Genomic DNA, 21,348 nt, shown 5'->3' with positions numbered 1-21,348 from the left:
TTGTTCCTCATAACCTCTCCTGCCTCACTTTTCCATTGAATCTCCCACCTCTCCTCCACAGCTGACCCAACACTCCAGCCAGAGGTTCCTCGCAATGGCTCCCCTGCTGGCCCCCTCCCGGTCACTTGGCCTGTGCCTATGTGATGTCCTGGCCAACACGTTCTCCCGCCACACGTCCACTCCCCTTTCAAGCTCATCCAGGTCTCACCTGCACCAGCTGCAACTTCTATCATCTGTCACCCACCAACACTTTATTTGACACTTTACTAGACAGTGTGAGGATGCCATATATTCAAGAAATAACCTATCTTCTCTCATCCTGGGCCACGGCAGGCAATGCTAATCAACAAGGAGCTCCTTTTTTCACTGATATCTCTTGTGATTCCAGAATCCTTCTTGAGACAGCACTCCAGCCAGTCAACTCTATAAACTGAAGTTGGCACAAAAGGCGAAGGAGGTAGAATCATCTGTTTCGTGCCTGTGAACACAAGCTCCCTGAGAGGAGGGATGACGTTTATGCTGGTTCTGCTGCCCCCAGCCCGCCCGTCAGGCTAATGAATGGAGTGAAGCTTCATGCTAGTGCTCAATACATACTTAGCTAATCAACCTCCACACTTTGTTCCTAGGGGATGGGAATGGAGGGTGGGAAGGTGGAAACGGAATGGAGGCTGGTGCAGTGGAGGAGAACATGGAACAGAAGGCAAAAGATTCCCCTGGGGTCTTCTTATGAGATTCTGATCTCTAAATCGATAGTGCCAACCAAATCAGGGACCAGAGCTCTGACATGGGTTTTTTTGTTTTTGTTTTTGTTTTTTTGTTGTTTTTTTTGGAGATGGAGTCTCACTCTGTTGTCCAGGCTGGAGTGCAGTGGTGTGATCTCAGCTCACTGCAACCTCCGCCTCCCGGGTTCAAGTGATTCTACTGCCTCAGCTTCCTGAGTAGCTGGGACTACAGGCACGTGCCACCACAACCGGCTAATTTTTGCATTTTTTTTTTTTTAGTAGAGATGGGGTTTCACCATCTTGGCCAGGCTGGTCTTGAACTCCTGACCTCGTGATCCGCCCACCTCAACCTCCCACAGTGCTGGGATTACAGGCATGAGCCACCGCGCCCAGCCAACTCTGATGTGCTTCCAGGCGTGAGCCACCGTGCTGGCCGACTCTGATGTGCTTCTACTTTCATCACTCACCTGTTCCCCTAGAAGGTGGATACTTACTTACTTGCTTCCTATTTCAGAGCCAACCCAATGACTAAGATTATAAATTAATTATGATCATACAGCATAAAGAAAATGTTCACTTCAAAAAACTCTAAAGATCTACTTTGTAGAATTTCTACAGGATGTCTACTCGGTTACTTCTGACATTGTTCTTTCAAGTGGATGAGAAATAAACCAGTTGGGGAAAACTTCCCCTCCCTTCCATCTTTCACTCTGCATCAGCATGCTTTGATGCCACATGAGACATTAGAAAATCAGTAGCCAGTATTTCGCAGAACAGAAGAATATAAGTTACCCCAATGGGAATGCATAAGGCTCATTAGTTTTGAATACATGATCCAATCTGATCACATTTCTTTTTTTTTTTTTTTGAGACCGAGTATTGCTTTGTCACCCAGGACAAAGTGCAGTGGCACGATCATGGCTCACTGCAGCCTCAACCTCCCAGGCTCAAGCAATTCTCCTGCCTCAGCCTCCCAAGTAGCTGGGACTACAGGCGTCCATCACCACGCATGGCTAGGAGGAGGCCAGGGGTTTGAGAATAGTGTGGGCAACAAAGTGAAATCCCTATCTCTAAAAAAATAAACAAATTAGTTAGGCATGGTGGTGTGTGCTTGTGGTTCCAGTACTTGGGGGGCTGAGGGAGGAGGATCATCTGAGCCCAGGAGTTTGAGTTTACAGTGTGCTATAATGCCACCATTGCACTCCAGCCTGGACAACAGAGCAAGACACTGTCGAATGGGAGGGGAGGCGAGGGGAGGGGAGGGGAGGGGAGGGGAGGGGAGGGGAGGAGGGAGGGGAGGGGAGGAGGGGAGGGGAGGGGAAGGGAGAAGGAAGGAAATACCTCCTTCCCCAAATACTGCTGGGAGTTCCATTGATAAATTACATGCCCTAGGAATGAAGACTGTTGCAGAGTGGTATCAGTAGAGGGAAAAACTAAAGTGAGGAGAAAAAATATGCCATTGCAGACTGGGTTTATCCATGGATGGCCAAGGCTGTTTTTCTGGTGGGTCTGCAGTCAGCATTCACAGAAACAATATTCCAAGGCCATTTCTCTGGTGGGCCTACAGTCAGCATTCACAGAAACAATATTCTAATTGGAATGTCAAGCAGTGAGGCACAGGGAGAGAAAGACAGTAGCCAGAAAATGACAAGGCAGGTGAGCAAGGTTAAGGCAGCTGAAGATCCCCAGAAAGTTAGGTAACTTTTTTTTTTTTGAGACAGGGTCACCCAGGCTGGAGTGCAGTGGCACGACCACAGCTTACTGCAACTTCTGCCTCCCAGGCTCCAGCAATCCTCCCACCCCAGCCTCCTGAGTAGCTGGGACTACAGGTGCACGCTACCACACTTGGCTAATTTTTGTGGGCTTTTTTTTGTAGAGACAGGGTTTTGTCATGTCACCCAGGCTGGTCTCAAACTCCTGAGCTCAAGCCATCCACCTGCCTCAGCCTCCCAGGGTGCTGGGATTACAGGCATGAGCAACCATGCCCGACCCTAGAGATTTTTTTTTTTTTTTTTTTTTTTTTGAGACGGGGTCTCGCTCTGTCGCCCAGGCTGGAGTGCAGTGGCGTAATCTCGGCTCACTGCAAGCTCCGCCTCCCGGGTTCACGCCATTCTCCTGCCTCAGCCTCTCCGAGTAGCTGGGACTACAGGCGCCCGCCACCACACATGGCTAATTTTTTGTATTTTTAGTACAGACGGGGTTTCACCATGGTCTGGATCTCCTGACCTCGTGATCCCCCCCTCGGCCTCCCAAAGTGCTGGATTACAGCGTGAGCCACCGCCCGCGACCTAGACTTTTTTTTTTTTTTTTTTTTTTTTTTTGACGAGTCTCGCTCTGTCGCCAGGCTGGAGTGCAGTGGCCGATCTCGCTCACTGCAAGCTCCGCATCCCGGTTCACGCCATTCCCCCTCAGCCTCTCCGGTACTGGACTACAGCCCCGCCACCCCCGGCTACTTTTTTTTTTTTAGAGACGGGTTTCACCTGTCTCGATCTCCAGACCTCGTGATCCGCCCGCCTCGGCCTCCCAAAGTGCTGGGATTACAAGCGTGAGCCACCGCGCCCGGCGACCCTAGAGCTTCTTAATTCAAGGGTACTCACACTAATTTGCACCCCTTCCTCTTCCCTTTTGCTGGGGCTGAGGATGTTGCTCTGGTGTGGCCAGTGGGGCTGGGGAGTGGCTGGAGCACAGCTGGGAGATGGGTTACATACAGGCAAATTGAGCAAATAAGTAAATATATTGAGCATGCTAGGACCCAAATTTCTCACTGTCGTAGAAGGCAGTTGCCAACGTTGAACGGGAGAGGCTAAAATAAACCCTGTGGTGTAAGATTAGAATTGAAGGCATCGGCATAAAATGCACAGGTTCTAATATAGAAGCAGGTGCACACACAGCTATAGAGGCATATACACCTATGTTTATACACACATACATTTCTTAGCTCTCTCAGCCAAGGCAATCTGGAAGCAATGACACCGAGCGGCAATGAGCATACTTGGTTTCTAAATGTCATCCTCCACCAAAGAAACAAGAAATGCCTGGGGAAATGGATGACTCCAGGGCTGGGATACAAAAGTACAGGACAAGCCTAGTATATTTTGTTGTGCCAGAGAGGAAGGAGGTGCTCAAAAAATGATAGTGGCATGTAAAAAGGATGAAGAGCCAGCTTAAAGAGGCTCCCACTGGCCAAGTCAGGGACAATTTGAGTACTAAAGTAATGACAAATCCTGGAAGGAAAAACAGACACTAATGGAAAAACTGGTGAAGTTCAAATACAGGGTGCAGGTTATTAAATAGTACTGTACCAATGTTAACTTGCCAGTTTTGACAACTCTGCTGTGGTTATATAAGATGTCAACATCAGGGGAAGTTGGGTGAAGGGGAACATAAGAAATCTGTACTATTTGTGAAATTTTCCTGTAGGTATACATTTATTCCAAAATAAAGTAAAAATAAAAGAGATAGTGATGCCTACAACCTACTGAATAAAATATAAAAATCCGTGAGTCCACGCTGACATAGATGTAAGGGGGAAAAGGGAAAGCTTTTCTAAAGTAGAATGCCAACTGATAAACGCAGAATAAATGATATAGCTAGAAAAATCACCATTTGACTGGGCGCGGCAGCTCATGCCTGTAATCTCAACATCTAGGGAAGCCGAGGTGGGCAGATCACTCGAGGTCAGGAGTTCCAAACCAGCCTGGCCAACATGGTGAAACCCCGTCTCTACTAAAAATACAAAAAAATTAGCTGGGCATGGTGGCGAGCACCTGTAATCCCAGCTACTTGGGAGGCTGAGGCAGGAGAATCACCTGAACCTAGGAGCAGAGATTGTGTCACTGCACTCCAGCCTGGGCAACAGAGCAAGACTCTGCCTCAAAAAAAAAAAAGAAAAATCACCATTTGTCAATCATCTTAGTAATGAATTACACAATAAGTGAAAGATGAGGAAAAGGATATTGATAAAGTTTCAAGGTTTCTCCCAACACTTATTAATAGAGATACCCGGTAGAGACAACATCTACACCAAGTAATAAAAACGAACATCATAGGCTGGGCATGGTAGCTCACGCCTGTAATCCCAGCACTTTGGGAGGCCAAGCGGGCGGAAGTTCAGGAGTTCAAGACCATCAAGTCAGGAGTTCAAGACCATCCTGACCAACATGGCAAAACCCTGTCTCTAGTAAAAAAAAAAAAAATACAAAAATTAGCTGGGCGCAGTGGGGGGTACCTGTAATTCCAGCTACTCAGGAGGCTGAGGCAGGAGAATTGCTTGAGCCCAGGAGGTGGAGGTTGCAGTGAGTGGAGATTGCACCACTGCACTCCAGCCTGGGGAATAGAGTAAAACGACTCTGTCTCAAAAAAAAAAAAGAACATCACAAGTTTTGGGATAAACTGGCATTCTGTGCCTCCTGATATGAATTCCTAGGAACATAGGACCACTTCTGTATAAATCATAAATAATGAGGAAACATCAGACAAACCCAAACTGAGGGAAATTCCAGAAAGTAATCGGCCAATAGTCTTCAAAAATGTCAAGGTCATGAAAGACAAAGAAATTAGTCTTCTGGGTTGAAGGAGACCAAAGAGACATGACAACTAAATGCAACCTGTGATCCTAGAGCTATTTAAACAAATAAACAAACAACCTGCGATCCGAGAGCTATTCAAAGAAATAAACTAACAACTTGTGATCATAGAGCTATTCAAACAGGCAAACAAACCAGCAGATTGGGACAGCCGCTGACATGTGAGGAGGAGACCATGGATGAAGCAGTAATACTGTATCAATGTGAATTCCCTGATGTTGATAGCTGTACTGTGGTTATGCGAGGGGGCAAGGATTAAGCAGTAATGTTGTATCAACGTTAATTTCCTGATGTGGATAGTTGTACTGTGGTTATGTAGAAACCTTGTTTCTAAGAAATATATATTGAAGTATTGAGGAGTAGTGGGGCATCTTGTCTGCAACTTGAGAATTCAAAGGTTCAGGAAAAAAGTACAGGTTGGGCACAGTGGTTCACGCCTGTAATCTCAACACTTTGGGAGGCTGAGGCCGGCAGATCGCTTGAGCCCAGGAGTTTGAGACCAGCCCAAGCAACATGGTGAGACCCTGTCTCTACAAAAAAACAAAAATTAGACTGATGTGGTGGCATGTGCCTGTAGTCTCAGTTACTCTAGAGGCTGAAGTAGGAGGAGGGGAAGGGAGAGGAAGGGAGGGGAGGGGAGGGGGAAGAGAAAGGGAAAGAGAGAAAAAGAAAAAGAAAGAAAGAAAAGAGAAAAGAAAAAAGAAAAGGAAAAAGCATGTAGTGTCTGTGCATTATGTGTGGGGGGGAGATACCTATTAATAAGGAATCTGGATGAAGGCTATACAAGTACAAGGGCTCTATGTATAATTCTTATAATTCTTCTGTAAGCTTGAAACTAATTCAAAATAAACAACAATGGTAATTAGTTTACAGACAGACGCTAGGCTCTAGAAAAGCATGGGTTCTATTCTAACAAAAGTTATTAGAGGGAACTCAGGAGAATGGGCAGATATGGAGTCGCCAGTAACTTCCCTGATGGAGAATGCCACAGAATAGGGTGAAGAAAGTGCCTATGTAGAAATCTCTTTTGCAAGAGTCAGCCAGAGGAAATCACTACATCCCAAGGGTAGAAGACAGACTAACCTCCTCTGTGAACATAAATAAAAATTGAGAAAGCCATTTAAAGACTGTAAGGACGGCTTAGCCCAACCTGCTAGGGGCCATCCCCACTTCCTGCCTCCTCCCTGCGTACTGGCTCTGCAGTCCTCCTACTGCTACTTGGCTTTTGGCTGGGGTAGTGCCAAAAGCCAAGGTGCTGCCAGAACTTTCCCTGGGCAGAGGGGAGGCTGGGGAGATGAGAGGGTGGACCCCATGCCAGGCTCAAGAGAAATATGGCCACACTGACAAGGCCACCCACCCACATAGGAGTTCTGAATAAGATGAGAGGGATGGCAGGGCAGGCAGTTCCTGAGCACCATTTACTGTGTGCTGAAGGTGAAAATGCCACCTCTTCTCCTCCTCGCCACAAAGTCCGTGAGGTCGGCCTTATGATCCTCACAGTGTAGAGGCGCTCGGAGCATGTCGAGGTCCCAGCCTAGCAAGCACAAAGCCTCACATCCGGGTCTGTCTGGGATCAGGCCCACGCTCTTTCCACCACACCGTGCTGCATCTCTGTCATCTGGGAAGTTGTGAATGGTCTCGTACTTTCTGAGTCAGAGCTACAGCAAAAGTAGTAACGTGCACAAAACCAGTCCCCGCCTGAGTTCCTTCTCCCGCCTCAGGATTCTTTGACTGAAGGGAAGAAGCAGTTCCTAGAACTTCTTGAAATTACACTCAAAATAGTGTGTGCATGATATGGATTTTTTTTGACAAGAGTGTCTATGCTTTCCATTGGGTTCTTAAAAAGGACCTATGACTTTAAAATGGTTTATAACGAGTGCTTTGGGCATTATTTTGTCTGATTATCTCTCTTGACAGATAAGGAAATGGAGTTCTCTGAACTCTATTTTCTACTTCGAGTTATAGTGTTTATTCTGGAGGAACAGCAGCATAGCCTGCGCAGTTTCTGCTCCTTTCTTAGTGCTGCGGAAACTTCCTGCTGAGGCCAAACAGCAGGATAAGTGGCCAGCACTTCATTTTTCATAGGAAAATGGAGAGTCCCCAAAGAAGGGAAGCCTGGCTCCTTGCCCAAAGTATCATGAACAATCAGTATACTTTGTATAAATCAAGGCCATGTGAAAAGAGTGGATGCCAGAATTACAATAACTCAGAAAAATGACCCTTTAGACCAGGTAGGTTTTGGGAAAGGATGTGGCTACCTCAGACATGTGCTTTAAACCCTGGGCCTTGGCTGGGTGCGGTGGCTCATGCCTGTAATCCCAGCACTTTGGGAGGTGGAGGTGGGCAGATCTCTTAAGCCCAGGAGTTCGAGACCAGCCTGGGCAACATGGCAAAACTGCGTCTCTACAAAAAATACAAAAATTAGCCAGGTGTGGTAGTGTGTGCCTGTAGTCTCAGCTACTTGAGAGGCTGAGAAGGAAAGATTGCTGAAACCCAGGAGGCTGAGGCTACAGTGAGTCCTGATCACGCCTCTGTACTCCATCTTAGCTGACACTGAGACCCCATCTCAGAAATAAATAAATAAAAATAAACCCTGGACCCAGTAACTTTTAAGCCTTTTAAAACTAAAAATTTGGGTTAAGAGAAGATGGGGCTTTGGCTGAAAATAGTCATCCAGGGAGGTTGCTCAAAGACCTGTGACTCTAATAGGCAAATAACGAATCCTTTTTCCTGCTCCTCAGGGGTGTCTTAGTAACTTCCTGGAGGCAAACTGTGAATGTAGAAGACAGGGTGCTCTCAAGGACAAAGAGGCGGAAGTCCCCACTGTACCTCTGTGTGCCTGCTGGACACGTGCCCACTGAGCGGAGAGCAAGGGCACCATTGGGTCTTTGCAAGGCAAATGATGGCAAGGCAACTTTTTGGTGGGGGGCTGATGGGGAGACTTCCGTTTGATGATGGAGAAGCTACTGGGCAAGTTCATTTTCTGAGATTTTAATATGAAGTACTTTGTAATCGGGCATGAAAAGCATAGAAGCAGTCCATAAAATCAAATGGGTGAATAATACAGCTCCATGTGGAGTTTCTAACTGAAACATTCTCTTAATGTTACGGTTTAAGAAACATGTTTGAAACTAAGAATGTGCTCACCCATGATAAAAGCATTAAAAACAAGGGGAGGGGGGGAGTGCAATCAGACGTAAATGCGTAAATGAAACCCCAGAGAGCCTCCCTAAAAACCTAATACGTTCCCAGAGAACCTCCCTCAGAACCTAATGCATTCCCAGAGAACTTCCCTCAGAACCTAATGCATTCCCACAGAAATTCCCTCAGGATCTAATGTGTTCCAGGGAACCTCCCTCAGAACCTCAATGCGTTCCTAGAGAACCTCCTCAGACCTCAGCTTCCCAGAAACCTTGCTCAGACCTAATGCTTTCCCAGAGACCTCCCAGAGAACCTAAGCGTTCCCAGAGAACCTCCCTCAGAACCTAATGCTTTCCCAGAGAACCACTGTCAGAACTCAATGAGTTCCCAGAGAACCTACCTCAGAACCTCAATGTGTTCCTAGAGAATCTCCCTCAGAACCTCAATGAGTTAGCAGAGAACCTCCCTCAGCACTTCAATGCGTTCCCAGAAACCTCGCTCAGGACCTAATACGTTCGCAGAGAACCTCCCACAGAACCTAAAGCGTTCCCAGAGAACGTCCCTCAGAACCTAATGTGTTCCCAAAGAACCACCCTCAGACCTAATGCTTTCCGAGAGAACCTCCCTCCGAACCTAATGCGTTCCCAGAGAACCCCCAACAGAATCTCAGTGTGTTACCAGGAAACCTCCCTCAGGACCTAATGCGGTCCCAGAGAACCTCCCTCAGAACCTCAGTGCATTACCAGAGAACCTTTCTAAGCACGTAATTTGTTCCCAGAGAACCTCCCTCAGAACCTAATGCGTTGCCAGAGATCCTCCCTCAGAATTTAATGCATTCCCAGAGAAATTACCTCAGAACCTAATGTGTTACGAGAACCTCCCTCAGAACCTCAGTGTGTTTCCAGAGAACCTCCCTCACAATCTCAGTGCATTCCCAGGGAACCTCCCTCAGGACCTAATGTGTTCCCAGACAACTAACTTCCCTCAGTACCTAATGCGTTCCCAGAGAAGCTCCCTCAGAATCCAATGTGTTTCCAGAGAACTTCCATCAGAACCTCAATGCGTTCCTGAAGAAATTCCCTCAGAACATTCCCGTAGCTGCTGTTGCTCTCCCCATGGGAGCCACCTTCTGGTCCCTTCCAAGTGCGTTCTTTAGACTACGAGGCTTCCTCTGGGAGCCCAGGCCAGTCTGTCTCCAGTCATCTTGTCACAATCATCTTGACCTTTCCAAAACCTGCCTTCCAACATGGAAGGGCTTGGCTGTGGACAAGGACTCAGGGATGAGGAGGAGTCTTCCTCCTTTTCTAATGCCCCATCACACACATAACAGACACTGGAGCACAAACACAGTCTGCAGCTGTTAGTTTGGAAGTCTTTGGGATTTTTTTAAAAACAGGGTGGGAGGGAAGAAACCTGGCCGCAGTGAGATGCTTTATAAAAATCTTTGGAGGCTAAAAGTTTGTGAAGAGCATATACTATATTTTGTTTGCTTTTTTTTTTTTTTGATACAAAGTCTCTGTCATCAAGCTGGGTGGCACAGTAACGGCTAATTGCAGCCTCCGCCTCCTGGGCTCCAGTGATTTTCCCACCTCAGCCTCTCGAGTAGCTGGGACTACACGTGTGCACCACCACACCTGACTAATTAAAAAAAAATTATTTATAAAGATGAGGTTTCACCATGTTGCCCAGGCTGGTCTTGAATCCTGGGCTCAAGAGCTCCTCCTACCTTGGCCTCCCAAAGTGCTGGGATTACATGTATGACCCACTGTACCTGGCCACGTGAAAAGCATATACTGTATTATATAGATGATCCATAAAATAAAATCAGAATCCATGAGTTCATACTGATATATAAACAAATGGGGGAGAGGGAAAATTCTTCCATATAGTAGAACTCCAATTCGTAAATGTAGAAGAAGTGATGAAAATAGACAATCGACATTTGGCGAATGCCATAGAAACAATGCTTCAGTCAGGAATCAATCACCAAGGGATGCAAAATGAGTGGGCAAAAGTTTGATGAGAGCAGGATATTTACAAAGTATCATCCCATAGGAAATTTATTAATTACCAGGAGAAAAACAGTAACTTCACAGTGAAGATAGTTGGCAGGTACCACCTAAAGCAAGTAATCAAAGTCCCCAGTAATGGGACAAATCAATGTGATGTGCCTCTTGACACAATGCACTGGGGATACAATGCCACTTTTATGGTATTCTTGCCCAAAATTGATTTCATCAAGAAAAAACAAACAGAAACTGAGGACATTGTACAAAATACCTGGCCAGTACACACTGAGGTCGTGAAAGACAAAGAAAACATGAGGAATGGCTGGGCGAGGTGGCTCATGCCTGTAATTCCAGCACTTTGGGAGGCTGAAGTGGGTGGATCATTTGAGCCCAGAAGTTCTAGACCAGTCTGGGCAACACAGGGAGACAGCATCTGTACTAAAAATAGAAAAATTAACCGGGCGGGGTGGCGTGTGCCTGTGGTCCCAGCTACTTGGGAGACTGCAGTGGGAGGATTGCTTGAGCCCAGGAGATGGAGGATGCAGTAAGTCATAATCTCACCACTACACTCCAGCGTAGGGGACAACGTGAGACCCTGTCTCAAAAAAGGAGGGGAGGGGAGGGGAGGGAATAAAAAGATGAGGAACTACTCAAGATTAAAGGAGACCAAGATCAAAGAGATGCGACAACGAAATGCATGATTATTGGGTCCTGGACCAGAAAAAGGGACATTAATGGGACAGTATTACCTTCTCGATTTTGGTAACTGTGGTTGTTATGTAAGATGTTAACATTCTCTGAGGAGGGCATGTGAAAATTTTTTGTCCTATTTTTGTAACTTTTTTATAAGTCTAAATTATTTCAAAATAAAAGGTCAAATTATACTTGAAAACATATACATTAGAGATTAGGCTTTCTTCCAATACCCAGTGCCTGACACTGTAAAGCTTTGTGGGCTGACATATGTCAGGGCTCAACACCCACATGGGAAGGGGTCCCAATGTAGGGATCCACTGGGGACCTTATTAGGGGCAAACTCGGGCGCTGAGATTTATAGACACAATTAACGATAACATTCAAAAGATGTAAAAATATCCCTAATGGGTTTCTAGGGAGGGTCACAGGCATGCCACATCCGTCTTTCAGCCCCGGAAGGAGCTATGTGCTTCTAAGACCCAGTCATGACCAGAAGGGCGAGAAATGCAGGCAGAAAACAGCGCATGTAGCTCACTCACTTGTCTTGGGATTCGATATACACGTAGAGATGCGGCTCAAAACACTTGGAAACAATGCCATGAAATGGATTGTCTGGCGCTTTCGGCTTCTTTGGCTGTAAAAACAAAGAAAAATAAACCCTATACTTGAGTGATCTTTGCAAATGTTCAAGAATTTTTTTAAAAACGTCATTTCAAAGTTCACTCCTAAGTACTCAATGTAACCCAATACGACGGCTTCACCAGTCACCCCGGCAGGTGAACAAAACACCAGCTAGGTTAGCACCACTCACTTGCTCTGGATGGTGAAAGACATACTGCTGCCTGGATAACATATGTGTTTTGAACCTGGAAGCTCGTCATCATCTATCCGACTGGTGTTTTCCAGAATTTAAATCCCGGCTAATAACAGCACCTTGTATTTGTACAGTGCTTTAGAATTTAAAAAGTGCTTTCACACAGTCCAATTTTTGATAGCACTTTGATACCAACTAATATGTCACCTGCTCCTCACAATAATCCTTCATGTAGGTATCAGTACTACTATTTTATACCTCAAGAAATGAGGACTCAGAGGTTCTCTAACCTGCCCCAACACATATGTAGAAGTCTGCTTTTCTTAAACTAGAACTCTTTCTATTATACCATTATTTTCCTGCAATGGTTCCCAGAATTTTTTGAATTCCATCAGTAAGAAAATGTAAGAAAAAAAAGGATGGAGAACCAATAGAGGGTTGTTAACTTTATTTTTCTACTTTCTATTCTTACCACAAGTTCCTAAAAAAAAAAAATAAAGGGTTTCTTTTTTGTTTGCTTTTTGAGACAGAGTCTCCCTCTGTCACCCAGGCTAAAGTGCAGTGGCGCCATCTCAGCTCACTGCAACCTGCGCCTCCCAGACTCAAGTGATTCTTGTGTCTCAGCCTCCTAAGTAGCTGGGACTATAGGCACGCGCCACCACGCTGAGCTAATTTTTGTATTTTAAGTAGAGGTGGGGCTTCGCCACGTTGGCCAGGCTGCTCTCGAACTCCTGGCCTCAAGTGATCCACCCACCTCTACCTCCCAAAGTGCTGGGCTTATAGGCAGGAGGCACGGCGCCCAGCCAGAAAATTGTATTTTATACCCTCAAAGTTTATAAGAATAAAATAGCAGCATATAGGCAGTACTTTCTAAGAAAGACAGCTGGTAACCTTACATCAGATAGATAGATAGATAGAGAGACACGTAGGCAGGCAGACAGACTATACTGTCTTTATTTTTTGCTTTAGGCCACTGCAACACTAGATGAGCACTGGTTCCTAGGCTGTTACTTGGAAGCCACTGATAAAGAAGTCACATGACAGGCAAGTATTTTAAAACTATATTTGCCACTTAATTCCTTTCCAAATATCTAAAAAACAAGCGAAGATTTTCCTACATATTACTTCTATTCCTAACAAATGTGAATTCTGTCTATTGCCAAATGTCTACAAAATGACCCTGAGCCAAACACTCCTTGCTGGGGTTGATATTAGAACATAATTTGTATGTAAATTGGCACCCACAACATACTCGTTAAATTGAACTACTCATATCTTATTTTTTAAAAACCCACTTTATTGAGGTATGATTGACATTTTACAAGCCCTACATATTTAATGTATACATCTTGATGCGTTTGAGGATAAGTATATACCCACGAAGCCCTCACCACCATCAAGGCAGTAAGTGTATCCACCACCTCCCCAAGCTCCCTCCCATCCCTGTTGTTATGATTATTATTACTTGTGGTAAGAATGCTTGCTGGGCGCGGTGGCTCACACCTGTAATCCTAGCACTTTGGGAGGCCAAGGCGGGCGGATCACGAGGTCAGGAGTTCAAAACCAGCATGGCCAATATGGTGAAACCCTGTCTCTACTAAAAAAATACAAAAATTAGCCGGGTGTGGTGGTGTGCGCCGGTAGTCCCAGCTACTCGAGACGCTGAGGTAGAGAAATTGCTTGAACCCAGGAGGTGGAGGTGGCAGTGAGCCGAGATTGCACCACTGCACTCCAGCCTGGCAACAGAGTGAGACTCCGTTTCAAAAAGGAAAAAAAAGAATACTTAATATAAGATCTACCCTCTTGAACTGCTTATATATTTTAATAAATACTGGAAGAGATAAGCCCTAATGACAGAAATGGTAACTACCTATTTCTGGTCTTTTAAAAACATTTTTTTAAATAACACATTGCAATGGTTAAAAACATCTGTAAAAACTGATTTGTAAAAAATGATCAACAAAAATTAAATGTCCACTTTAGACACACCCACTCAATCTTGTACTTAACCCTCTTCCTTTTTACCTTCCAGGAGTTCCATGTCTTTCATTTTTTGGCAAGGTTTCTAGAAACTTTGGTCCTTCCTAAGAATAAATACAATCTGCACTGTTTTTACTCTTATCATCTGGAAGCCACTGCCAAACCCAGGCCTTGGACTCAGCCCACAGCCACACAAGCCTGGCTGATTGAGCTTGAACCTGCCGGATCTAGAATTCCACTTGAGTGCATAGATGTCCTGGGAGTTTTTCTGCACTTCCATTAGTTTAAGATGAAGAACCTATGATGGAGGATGAGGATTGTGAGGGGTGTCCTCACCCATTTGTCCTGTTTTTTCCAAGTCAGTATCTATCTTTTATTATTGATTTAATAAGATGACTTAAGTGAATAGAAAAATGTGATTTAATTTGTCTAACTCTATAGGACTAGATATTATGGATTTAGATTTGGAAAACATGGCTACTACAAACAGGTATCTTTTTATTAATTAAATAATAATGATAAGTATTATGGCTATTCTTTTTTTTTTCTTCTTTTGAAGAAAATATTCACATTCTGCAGGATAACTTCCGGTAATTATACATGTGAATTTACATAATACAGAATGTTATCATTTAAAAAATCAACATGTATATTTTGCTTTTTTTTTATTTTGAACATGTCTATTTTGTATTCAGCTTTACTGACTTACTAATTTATATGTACTTTCCCAACTACTGACAATATTTTATCACTTTAAAATGGCTACATTATGAAATTCTTTAAAAGCCTATATATTATATGTTACTGTATTGATGTTAAATTTTCTGATTTTGATCTATGGTAATAGAAGTGAATGCCCTTCTTCTTAAGAAATACAATACTAAAATATTTAGGGGTAAAGGACATTATGTCTACAACTTACAAATTGTTCTAAAGGTCCGGGGGGAGTGGGGAGGAAATAATAAAGTTATATAGCAAAATGTTAACAATTGCTGAATCCAGAAGAAAGATATTTAGGAGCTCCTTGTAACTTTTCTCTTAGTTTGACATTATTTTAAAAAGAAAAAAGTAAAGGACAATGACAAAAAACTTGGAAAATGGGTACAGTGGCCTGGTGGAAACTTCCAGAGACCGCAATGGAGCCATCTTAAGAATGGCACATCAGGCCGGGCGTGGTGGCTCACGCCTGTAATCCCAGCACTTTGGGAGGCTGAGGTGGGTGGATCACGAGGTCAGGATATTGAGACCATCCTGGCTAACACAGTGAAACCCCGTCTCTACTAAATATACAAAAAATTAGCTGGGCGTAGTGGTGGGTGCCTGTATTCCCAGCTACTTGGGAGGCTGAGGCAGGAGAATGGCGTGAACCCAGCGGGCGGAGCTTGCAGTGAGCCGAGATCGCGCCACTGTACTCCAGCCTGGGCAACAGGGCAAGACTCCGTCTCAAAAAAAAAAAAAAAAGAATGGCACATCGTCAACACCACATGGGCTGGAGGGCAACACTGTGTGGGAGGCAAAGGCACTCCTGCCTCAGCGAAAAAGGGGTCTGGATCAATTTCCTGGTTTGATGATGCACTCTAGTGTCCCCCTGGAGGAAGCTGGGAGATGGGAAAGGGTCTGGATCAATTTCCTGGTTTGATGATGGACTCTGCTATGTTAGCTGTCCCCTGGAGGAAGCTGGGAGATGGGAAAGGGTCTGGATCAAATTCCTGGTTTGATGATGCACTCTAGTGTCCCCCTGGAGGAAGCTGGGAGATGAGAGGGGTCTGGATCAAGTTCCTGGTTTGATGATGCACTCTAGTGTCCCCCTGGAGGAAGCTGGGAGATGAGAGGGGTCTGGATCAAGTTCCTGGTTTGATGATGGACTCTGCTATGTTAGCTGTCCCCTGGAGGAGGCTGGGAGATGGGAAAGGGTCTGGATCAAGTTCCTGGTTTGATGATGGACTCTGCTATGTTAGCTGTCCCCTGGAGGAGGCTGGGAGATGGGAAAGGGTCTGGATCAAGTTCCTGGTTTGATGATAGACTCTAGTGTCCCCCTGGAGGAAGCTGGGAGATGAGAGGGGTCTGGATCAAGTTCCTGGTTTGATGATGCACTCTAGTGTCCCCCTGGAGGAGGCTGGGAGATGAGAAGGGATCTGGATCAATTTCGTGGTTTGATGATGGACTCTACTATGTTAGCTGTCCCCTGGAGGAGGCTGGCAGATCGGTACACTGTACCTCCATGTACTAGGTTTATAATTTGAGCCCATAATTATTTCAAAATATAGTTTTTAAAAAAGTGGTTCAGAAGATGTGGGCCTGCATGTGAAGAAGTTTTAGAAATATATTTATTTTGCTTATAGTTTCCTTTTTATGTATGCACAAAAGTGACTATGATTTGAAAGCGACTATGTTGGAATAAGTTTGAAGAGCTCATCTGTTAAGTATAAAATACAGATTCTAAGTGAGTAAAGAAAATGGCTATATAATTCCAACGAACTCATCTTGTTCTGTCTGCCACAGGCCCTGCCCTTGATGAGTCCCCACAGGACACTGAGAAAGCTGCACAACCAGGCAGTGCCAGGGTTCCACCTCTATCTGCAGATGACGCTGCTCTGCCCTGTCCTCCCCAACCAACAGCACTCTTCTGCAGTGAGGAGGGACCCTTGACCCTGCCACCACAGCACCCGGGTCCTCTTGCAGCATTTCTAGTGAACTGAAGCAAGAGAGGAATAATGGGAGAGATTGCCTGAAGTTTCCTTTTTTCTTATTTTTTTCCTGCAGGGCTGCCTCCTGCCTATGGCTACGTTATGAACGTGCTCAGTTTAGATAGTAGGTGCTGGAATTTTGGCTAACTGGCGTTTCCCTTTGCACCAGGCAACTGCCCAAAGGATTGATTCTCAGCTTAAACACTACACTAAGTCATTTAGCAGTAGTGTTTGGGCCGGGTTCTGAGTGTGTGAATTCTGTCCAAAAGCTGCAGATGTTTAAGCTATTTCCTCCTGGAGTTTGGTGGAATAATAAAAGGTTACTGTTGTCACAGTGAGGAGGTCTGCAGCTGGTCCCACTTCCTTTCATTACTACCCAATGTAAACAGATTAAGTCGAACTGCTCGGATCACCAGAAGGGACATTCCTTATTTCTTCTCCTTTATGTTATACTTTCAGTGTCCCTCAGGCCCCTTTCAGATGTCAATTTTTAGCATTGGGACTATCTTGGAAACTGATTGCTCAGGCCCTCTTGTAAACGAAATATCTTTTTTCAGTTTCCCTCTCTCTTCTCAGCAGCCCGGCGTAAACTGCAGTAGTGAGCAGGGTGTGACCCTTACCTTGAGAGCCACATGGCTACTGACTGCAGCCATGAAATGGGTTAGGTCACCCACGGAGCCGGCAGAGACCTTCCCTCCAACCACCTCTGGCTGATTTCGCCACTAACATCTGGTGGGGTCCCTCCCCTACCCCAAGGGGTCTGCTCTTGTGCACCCCACTCTGGGAAGAGGGAGACCCTGGGGCACCCACCTCATCAGCCACCAGCAAGGCCAGGGCTGGTGAGGTAGCAGGAGGTCAGGGATGGCGTGGGTGGAGGCATTAGTCACTGGCATGTAAGTTTTATTACTAATGAGTAATAGTCCATGAAATGGTGGGTAGATCAGCTAGATCAGGGGGTTTAGTTGTTCTTTTGAGACAGAGTCTCACTCTGTCGCCCAGGCTAGAGTGCAGTGGCGTGATCTCGGCTCACTGTAACCTCTGCCTCCCGGGTTCACACGATTCTCCTGCCTCAGCCTCCTGAGTAGCTGGGATTACAGGCATGCGCCACCTCGCCCGGCTAATTTTGTATTTTTAGTATGGTTTCACCATGTTGGTCAGGCTGGTCTTGAACTCCTGACCTCAGGTGATCGGCCTGCCTCAGCCTCCCAAAGTGCTGGGATTACAGACGTGAGCCACCATGCCCGGCCATTTTTTTTTTTAATGACGTAAAACCCCTGGTTCAAAAAAAATTTTTATCTGAAAGCACACAATACAAAATGACTTGCAATAAAACTGCTCTGGGCCGGGCACGGTGGCTCATGCTTGTAATCCCAGCACTTTGGGAGGCCGAGGCGGGCGGATCACGAGGTCAGGAGATCGAGACCACGGTGAAACCCCGTCTCTACTAAAAAAATTAGCCGGGCGTGGTGGCGGGCGCCTGTAGTCCCAGCTACTCAGAGAGGCTGAGGCAGGAGAATGGTGTGAACCCGGGAGGCGGAGCTTGCAGTGAGCTGAGATCGCGCCACTGCACTCCAGCCTGGGTGACAGACAGAGTGAGACTCCGTCTCAAAAAAAAAAAAAAAAAAAACTGCTGTGATCGCAGGGATCTAGGTCCCTGGACTCCTCCTAACTTCCACAACGACATCTGATGGGGCACCAAGGAATATAGTTTGAAAACCATTAGCTCTCACTAAAGACAAGCTAGGGAAGTCTAAAGAGAGAATAACCTACTGAAGGTCACATGGTCAGTTAGTTAATGGCCGACAAGAGTCCAGCATTTTCCCAGCACCTGACTCTGCTTTACCCCATGTACTGGTCAGGTGTCAGTGTTCTGTGTTCTTAGAATGAGCAGGTCTTGGTCCTTACAACAGTAACTTCAAGATTTCATAGGAGGAAAAAGTTCCAAGAAAAAGGAAAATTACATTTTACCTGGCAAAACTGATTTTGTAGGGAATGGGGCCTCTCTATCTTAATCCAATTTAATAACCTCCAGACATGACTAGCGAAAAGAATAGCTTTTCCTGGCAACATTGCAAGCATCTGAGTGTTTAGCTGCACAACTTTGGACATGACCATGGCAGCCACTAGCATTCATGAGACATCAGGGCTCTGCAAATGGCTCTCCTGCGCAAAGCATGCTCACAGGGCAGAGGTGGCCCCGTGTGGGTGGAGGACATTCCAGAAGAACGGGCTCTACGCCCAGAGCCTTCTTTCCACCCTAGTCCCTGCTCCCAAAATGCAACTGAGAACTGCATTTAATTAGTTACAAGAAACTGTTTGTTTTCTTCCATGCCAGTCAATACTATGATGGCTTTAAATCAATTGCATCTAATCCTATACATACATCTCCGGGATGGAGCCTCCTCAAGATGTCCCATCAGTTTTGTTCATTTACTTCTATTCCTGAGATTCAGTTCTATGTCCTCTACTCTTCAATGAGACATGAGCCTATCAACAAAATAGCACTGGGAAAGGAATTCTAGTTTCTGACATTGAGACCTGGCTTCCAGTTTAAGCTCCTCCACTTCCAAGCTGTGCAACCCTGGGCCAACCACTTAACCTCTCTGAGCTGCAGTTTCATCACCTATAAAGCAAGAGGCAGGAATTGTGAAGATAACATAAAGCATGTAAAAGAATTTAAAAGTGCAAAGGACTATAAAAGTGTGAGTATCCATTCTATTACAATCATTTAATCAAGCGACCAGACACATTTGATTGCATCATTTCAGAACTGCTCCTGGAAGCTCTGCTCTCTTGGCTCCTGCCCTCAGGGTGCTGGGAATGAATGAATGCAAGTACATGGCTACAGGTTTCCCAGAGCTGGTCCTCCCAGCCAGCCTCCCTTTTGGTGGTGTCTGGAGCAAAACAATACCATAAAATAATCCTCCAGCAGCCAAGTGTAGACAATTAAAAAGAGGGATCACTAATCTAGAAGGGAAACGTTCAGATTTATTGCTCTACCTCCCTTGTCATAACATGGCAGTTAACCAAAAACACCATTCTGTAGGATGAAGGGAGAGGAAATTTAGACTTGGACAGAAAAATCCAAAGGAAATTAAAGTGTTAGTGTGCTCTGAAAAGTAACTCTCCAAATATGCCACTGGCCACCTTGATACTTCCAGGCCTCCCCAATGGCTTCCAGACCTAAAGTGATCAGCTTACACTGCATGGAGGCCTCTCCTAGCCGAGGGTGCTGCTGGCTTCCCGGGGATTGTTCAGCCTCTCACATCATCACTGCACCAGATGACAGTCAAACCGAAAACTGAGCTGACAAGTTCAGGAGATGCTGAATGAGGCAGAGCAGAAGTCTTCTGGCCCCACCACAGTGGCTAATGAAGCTTGTGTGTGTCCTGGAGGTGGGGCTCTTCAGGAGCAGAGATGTGGGGCAGAGAAGTCTGCCCTTTCACAGAGTTTTCTAAATGCACTTTCAGATAAAGGCCTTCTGTAAAGACCACAACAGCTGTCATCTCTGAATGTGGCCAATAGCCAAAGGATCATATCTGGCGCAAGCAGACCCATTTTCAGAAACACACATTGGGTAGGTTACCCGTGGTGACGCAAACCAGACTTACTTGATCTAAATCTCCTTTCTCCGTTGCCAGTTCCTCCATCTCTGGTGTTGGCTCATCTTCCAGGAAGGGATTGGTAGATGGGGGTGGAGACTCAAGCTTTTTCTGTTAGGTAGACATGAGAAAGAGAGGTGTTTTCTGAGCATATTCAATAGCTTTCCCCATTGATCTGCTTTTTCCAGGTGTCTCCAATAGCTAGGTCATGCACTCTATCTGATAAAGAAGAACTGAGGCAACCCAGACCACACTCCTACCTCTAGGCCTTCACCCTGCTTTTCCATCTTCCTGCAACCTCCCTGACCACCCCGCCCCAACTCGAATCTGGCTAAAACGCTCACGCATCCTCAGTCCTCAAACTGGAAGTCCGTTCTGCTGGGAAGCCTTTCCCATCTGTCAGGTTTGGGTCAGATGTCCCTGACACGTGTTCCCAAACCAAGCTACATGTCTCCTACCCAGGCATTTATTAAAATATAGCAATTGCCCATTATTTGTCTTTTCCCTTCTGGCCTCCAAGATGGCAGAGATTGCGTCTGACTTGTTCCCCATCCTATCTCAGTGCCTGGCATGTAGCAGGTCCTCAGTAAATAGAAATGAATCAAAGTGCCAGATGGATTTCAATGTAAGAACAAACTACAAAACTAATCTCATGTGTTCTACATTAACAGATGTCTCTTCCCAAGTAAGCCCCATTACAACAACCACAACAGAAATCTCCTTGAGAAAATCGGCTCCTCAGCTTCCAAATATGACCACTATTTCAAAATACATCACGGAGTGGAAACATGGGCCAGTGGGAAGGCTGCAGGCAGGAGGCGTGGTAGCTGTAGCTCCAACCATGCGGCACTGGCCCTATCACCCAGCTTCTCTGAGCCTCAGTAACTTCATCTGCTGAATGAGGATGTAGTCACAGGACTATCTGGAGGATCAAATGTGAAACCCTAGAAGCAGCACATGATACACACAAGGGTCACTGATGGCGTTAATTCCAGTACAACTACAGAATCAAGACAGCTCTCCGGAATTCCTTTACAGTTTTCACCTAGAGATGGTCTTTATGCCTGGGAGCTGAAGGCTTTAGCAGAAAGGAGTCCAACTGGACAAACAG

At 45.6% G+C, this 21,348-nt stretch overlaps 1 protein-coding gene across 5 annotated transcripts in view; it reads right to left on the bottom strand.

The window, feature by feature from the left end:
* VPS53 (VPS53 subunit of GARP complex) overlaps positions 1-21,348 on the bottom strand; it is a 188,095-nt gene that overhangs the window by 46,888 nt on the left and 119,859 nt on the right. For all 5 annotated transcript variants that reach the window (XM_030800063.1, XM_030800062.1, XM_030800064.1 and 2 more), the window contains 2 exons: positions 20,247-20,348; positions 11,694-11,788 (listed from right to left, as the gene is read on the bottom strand). In XM_030800063.1, the coding sequence (XP_030655923.1) occupies positions 11,694-11,788; positions 20,247-20,348 (197 nt within the window). The remainder of the gene's footprint in view (positions 1-11,693; positions 11,789-20,246; positions 20,349-21,348) is intronic.

Source organism: Nomascus leucogenys, chromosome 19, assembly GCF_006542625.1.
Source record: "Nomascus leucogenys isolate Asia chromosome 19, Asia_NLE_v1, whole genome shotgun sequence".
Taxonomy (NCBI): domain Eukaryota; kingdom Metazoa; phylum Chordata; class Mammalia; order Primates; family Hylobatidae; genus Nomascus; species Nomascus leucogenys.
Note: the sequence above shows the minus strand (reverse complement) of the source record. Positions and strands in the feature narration are given on the sequence as shown.